Source organism: Coffea arabica, chromosome 8e (genome assembly GCF_036785885.1).
Source record: "Coffea arabica cultivar ET-39 chromosome 8e, Coffea Arabica ET-39 HiFi, whole genome shotgun sequence".
NCBI classification, from domain to species: Eukaryota; Viridiplantae; Streptophyta; class Magnoliopsida; order Gentianales; family Rubiaceae; genus Coffea; species Coffea arabica.
The window spans coordinates 38,613,278-38,619,277 of record NC_092324.1 but is presented as its reverse complement, the minus strand read 5'-3'; the positions used below and the strand labels follow the sequence as shown (position 1 = coordinate 38,619,277).

At 41.7% G+C, this 6,000-nt stretch overlaps 2 protein-coding genes across 2 annotated transcripts; one reads left to right on the top strand and one right to left on the bottom strand.

Annotated features, from left to right (window-relative positions):
• Nucleotides 1-577: 577 nt before the first annotated feature.
• On the top strand, nt 578-1,084 carry LOC140012758 (uncharacterized). The gene has a single exon (XM_072061054.1). It carries the CDS (start codon nt 578-580, stop codon nt 1,082-1,084), a length of 507 nt encoding a protein of 168 aa, XP_071917155.1.
• Nucleotides 1,085-2,713: 1,629 nt separating this feature from the next.
• On the bottom strand, nt 2,714-5,590 carry LOC140012757 (uncharacterized). The gene has a single exon (XM_072061053.1). The coding sequence runs from the start codon at nt 5,588-5,590 to the stop codon at nt 2,714-2,716; it is 2,877 nt and encodes a 958-aa protein (XP_071917154.1).
• Between the last annotated feature and the right edge of the window lie 410 nt (nt 5,591-6,000).

Below are 6,000 nucleotides of genomic sequence, written 5' to 3'. Positions count from 1 at the left end.
ACTGCTATAACCCCTTCCTATCCCTCAGCATTCATGAAGCCATGTTACCATGGATTTCATTGAAGGGTTGCCACAATCAGAAGGGAAGGATACCATAATGGTAATTGTGGATAGATTTACCAAGTATGCTCATTTCATCAGTATGGCACATCCTTTTGATGCACCAAAGATAGCTAGACTTTTCATTGATCATGTCAGTAAGTTGCATGGGGTTCCTCAGAGCATGCTATCAGACAGGGATAGGATATTTGTCAGCCAGTTCTGGGGGGAATTGTTCACTATGTTGGGGCCTAAACTAGACTACAGCACAGCTTACCACCATCAGATTGATGGATAGACTGAGAGAGTGAACCAAGTGCTGGAGATGTACCTCAGGTGTCTAACTCATTTAGAGCCTAGGAGATGGAACCAGTGGTTGTTTTTGGCAGAGTGGTGGTATAACACCACACATCACACAGCCATTCAGATGACCCCATTTGAGGCATTGTATGGCATTTCCCCTCCTCAACTAGCTCTGGGACCTTACCTACAGACCAGAGTGACTGCAGTAGGAGACTACATCAGGGAAAGGCAATAGATGGACAACATGTTGAAACTGAACTTGAAACTGGCTCAGGAGAGGATGAAGAAGTATGCAGATAAAAAGACGAGTGAGAGGGTGTTCAGTGAAGGAGATTGGATGTATCTAAGGCTACAACCGTATAGACAAAGTTCAATAGCCTTGAGGGGGAATACCAAACTCTCAGCTAAGTACTTTGGCCCATACAAGATAGAGGAAAAGATTGGTAATGTAGCTTACAGACTAAAACTGCCTACCACTTCAAAGGTCCACCCTGTTTTTCATGTATCCCTGCTCAAGAGGAAGGTGGGAGACAAGGTCACGCCTACACTCCAACTGCCAGAAATGAATGAAAAAGGTCACTGGAAGGTTGAACCAGTAGCAGTACTTGATAGGAGGATAATGAAGAGAAGAAATGCTGCTGCAGTTCAATGGTTGACCTATTGGTGGGGCACGGATCCTGCAGAAGCCACATGGGAGGATGCTGAAAAGATTGAAGGACAGTTTCCCACGTTTAAATCTTGAGGACAAGATTTGCTGCCAAGGGGGAAGTGTTGAAATGAAGTCAGCAGTTAGCAGTGCAAGGAGGAGAAAATGTGTGAAGAAAGGATAAGGGAAGGCGTGGTATTGGCGGAATAACAGTAAGGGGAGACGTGGTTTAATGAAGTCAGCAGTTAGCAGTGCAAGGAGGAGAGAAGGCATGAAGGAAGGAAAAGGGAAAGCGTGGTGACAGTAAGGGAAAGTGTGGCCAAGAAACCACGCCTTTGCTGGGTTCATGCTGTTCTTGCTGAAGATGGGGACCAGACTAGCTAGAAGATTCTTTCATACATGTGTTAATCACTCATTCGCTATTTGAAGAAGTTAGTTAGAGTAGCAGTCTATAAAATGATAGGATCATGTAATTGTTAGCAAGCTTTTTGTTAAGATTTTGCCATTGTAATCAGAGAGGGAATATCCTCTGTATTTGTCTTCTTCTTCAAGTTTCCTATGTTCTATTTCCCCTTCTCCTCTTTTCCCGCCAAATCCTTTTCTGTAACCATAACTATGAAATTCATCAATGAAATGGAGATGTTTGTTTGAATTCAATCAAATTTGAGTGTTGTTAAATCTTTGCTTAAGTTCATTTTCCATTCCTGCAACATTTCTGGTTCTGTACCACAACATCCAGCCAGTGTTAGATTGGGCGGAATTTCTCCCCTCTCTCCCACACACAAACACACGACACACGCACTAACATCGTTACAAAAAATGCAGCAAAACAAGAAAGGAAAAAAGAACCAAAATCCGGTAAAAAGTAATCAAAATTTTCCGGTGACCTAATGGTTACGGAATGACTCGATTGAATTGCCCATTTCTCTTCGTCTCAGAGACGAGTCTGTTTAAGTAGACTGAGTATGTCCGAGTTCTTGGCGATTCTTTCATCTCAGATGTGACGCGGAACCATCACGAATGGAATCTTCCGTTTAGGTAATGACTCGACCGAGGCTTTGCACCATTTGAGAAGTGAGCGAAAACAAAATGGAGTAATGGTGAGCCAGGCCATGATGATCTGATTGATGTCCTACTGAGAATTAAAGAAATTGGTGACCTTCAATGTCTATTAACCAAAAACCATATCAAAGCTATCATATTTCTAACTACTAGTTTAATGAATCTTTTTCCTTCTTTGCCTACTTGTGTATTTTTCAACGAAGCAATTTGGACATTGATGCAGGATATCTTTACTGGTGGAATTGAAACTTCATCGACAACAATGGAACAACGTTGTCCTAGATGATAAATAATCCATATATACAGGCCAAGGCACAATCTGAAATACGGGCTGCCTGAGGGAAAGATAACAACCGAAGAGAGTGACATTCAAGAATTGAAGTAGCTAAAATTAGTAGTCAACGAAACTCTAATGTTACATCCTCCAGTCCCTCTATTGGTTCCCCGAGAATGCAGGGAGCAATGTAAAATTGATGGATATATCATCCCAGTCAAGGCAAGAATCCTGATCAATTTTTGGGCAGTTGAAAGCGATCCCAAACATCGGGACAATCAAGAGAATTTCATACCAGAGAGATTTGAAAATAATTCTCTGGATTTCTTTTTTTTTCCAACAAACGGTATCATGTTATAGATATTAACACTTGACCATACAAGGATTAGTTACAAAAAAGGGGATACTACCCTCAACTCTGTCCTAGCTAAATCAGTCAGCCAAATTGGGAAATCAGTTTCCCATTCAATATCATGTACAAGCTTCACAGCATATTGTGCTAATTGATGGCTGATGTGATTTTCAGTTCTAGGTATAAACACAAAGGAACATTTTTCAAAAGTTAGACTAAGTTCCTGCACATCTTCTAAGATAGTTGCAGTCGTGTAGTCATACTCCTTGCGTTTAGTAATCTGCTCTACCACTGATTTGCAGTCTGTATGGACTATAATTTGTGTCCAACCTGCTTGGGTAGCCATCAGCAGAGCATTTCTCACAGCCCGAGCTTCCACTTCACTTGCCGATCCCTTTCCCTGTGTGACAATTCCTTTTGCTTTCAAAAGCTGCCCTTTCCAATTTCTTGCTATAATCCCTTGTCCAGTCCTGACTCGTTTAGCTGATATCGCTGCATCGGTATACAGCCTTATCTCTTCCTTCCTTGGCCGCACTCTCCTGGTAGGTAAGGCATCATTCAGCTTCCCTGCGATCTCCTTCTGGTCTGTACTCCCTACCTGTTCAAACTCAAGCCATTCCTCCTGTGCTTTCCTTACTATTTTTACTGGATCCTGGTTGGCTTGTTCAAAAAGTTTTTTGTTCCTGGCTTTCCAAATTTGCCAAAGGATATTGATAGTAAGACTAACTCTCTCCTGACCTTGGTTCAGTGCCAGCGATTGTGTGACTTGTTCCCACCATAGCCAAAAGTTATATTGCATACCCAGTAATCCATCCCACCTGACCGGTGCTAGCTTCCACGTTTCCACAGCCTTTTCACAGAAGAAGAACAAATGCTCAATAGTTTCCATATCTTCACCACAGCAACCACATCTGCCTTCCCCTCTATGTAGCCTTTTCGACAGCTGTTCATTGACTGGCAGACAATTTTGTAAGCACTTCCACATGAAGTGTTTTAGTTTGGCCTTCACCTTCAAATGCCATAGCTGCTTCCACACATTTCGTTTTCGTATCTCCCAACTTGTTTCTGCATCTTGGCCTGTCCTTCTACCTGCTTTTCCTTCCCGTTGCCTTGCTAAAGCATAACCAGATTTCACGCTATAAATTCCAGCTTTGGAATGCCCCCATACCAACCTATCCTTTCTTCTTCCTATACTTATTGGAATTCCCTTTATGTGCTCTGTATCTTTTGCACAAAACCACTTGAGAAGCAAATCATTTTTCCATTTCCCTTCCTCTATCAGCTCACTTACCCATTCCAACTTGCATCCCACAGGTTGTGTGGTTGATGCAAAACCGGTATCTGAACCAACTATCCATCTGTCCCGCCACATGTTGACTGACCTGCCATCTCCAATTCTTTTCCAAAGACCATCATACAGAAATGAGGCTGCACTATGAATACTCTTCCAACACCATGAGGCTGAAGAGACTGGCTTCTTGTCCATCCATTTTTCATCACTCATATACTTCGCCTTCATTACCTTACTTACTAACAAATTTGGAGCCATTAAGAATCTCCAAATTTGTTTTGCCAGTAATGCTGTGTTGAAGGCCTCCAAATCTCTGAAGCCTAAACCTCCTCTTCCCTTAACTTCTGAGAGCTTCTTCCAGCTTGCCCAATGTACACAGGTACCCTTTTCTCCCTTCCCCCACCAGAACCTCGCTATTTTACCTGTGATTTGTCTACACAAACCCCTTGGAATTCTAAAGCAAGCCATCACATATGTTGGCATAGCCATAATCACTGATTTGACCAGAATTTCTTTCCCTCCTTGGCTCAACAGTTTTGGTTTCCAACCTTGCAACTTGTTACTAATTTTGTTCTGGACAAATGCAAAGACCTGTGTCTTTGATCTTCCAATTGCCATTGGGAGTCCCAGGTAGGTTCCATTCCTTGCCTCTTTAATGTTATCTAATACCTCCCTCACTCCATTCTTCCTTTGATCAGTGGTATTTTTGCTATAAAAGATAGCTGACTTTTCAAAATTCACCACCTGTCCGGATGCTTGACCATATCTTTCCAATATGCTTTTGACCTTCCTCGCCTCCTGCTTGGTTGCTTGGCAGCATAGTAGAGAATCATCTGCAAAAAATAGATGAGAAACCATCGGGCTGTCCTTGCATATTTTGATCCCTGTAATTTCCTTGTTCATCATAGCTTTATGGATCAAACATGAAAGACCTTCAGCGCATATAATAAACAAGTACGGGGATAGGGGGTCTCCCTGTCTAAGCCCTCTACTCGGTTGAACACAGCCTACCTTTTGCCCATTTAAGTTGAAGGAGTAAGTCACAGTAGATAGGCAAGACATGATCCATCTAACAAAAATTGGACAAAACCCCATTTTCATCATAACTCTCCCCACATATTTCCATTCGACTCTATCGTAAGCTTTGGACATGTCCAGTTTAAGAGCCATAAATCCTACCCTTCCCTTTCTCCTATTTTTCAAAAAATGCAGGATTTCATGTGCAACTACTACATTATCAAGAATTTGACGGCCTGGGATAAAAGCGGATTGAGAGGGACTAATACAATGATGCAAGACTCCTTTCAATCTATTAGCTATGATTTTAGAAATGATTTTATACAGGACATTGCACAAGCTAATAGGTCTAAAATGCACCACAGATTCAGGAGTATCAACTTTAGGAATCAACGAAATAATAGTATCATTCACAGCTTTGAGCAAATGCCCAGTATGAAAGAAACTCTTAATAGCTGCTACCACATCAACCTTGATAATATCCCAATAGTGTTGAAAAAATAGAGGAGACATACCATCCGTTCCTGGTGCTTTATTAGGGTGCATCGAGAACAAAGCTTTCCTGATCTCACTTTCCTCCACTTGTCGTATCAGTTGTCCATTCATATGACTCGAAATAATGCAGCAAATAATTCTCTGGATTTCACAGGAAATCACTTCGAACTTTTATCATTTGGTGCAGGAAGAAGAATTTGTCCAGGGATTTCCTTTGGTTTGGCTAATATTGAACTTCCCTTAGCTCTACTGCTCCACCATTTCAACTGGAAACTCCCTCGTGGCTTCAACTCCTTAGGCATGATAGCAGCAAGGAAAAATACCTTGTCTTGGTTGCCCCCTCTTATGATCCAGCCCATAGATGCCATGAAAAATCTTCAAGTTATATATGTAATTTTGGCAGCTCCATAGTTTACACATCGATTTACTCTTCTAATGGCTTCTAGATCTTGTCTTCTCATGTACCATGTCCTGCATCTACCTTACGTTAAGAAGAAAAAAAAATCCGTTTCCATGTATTC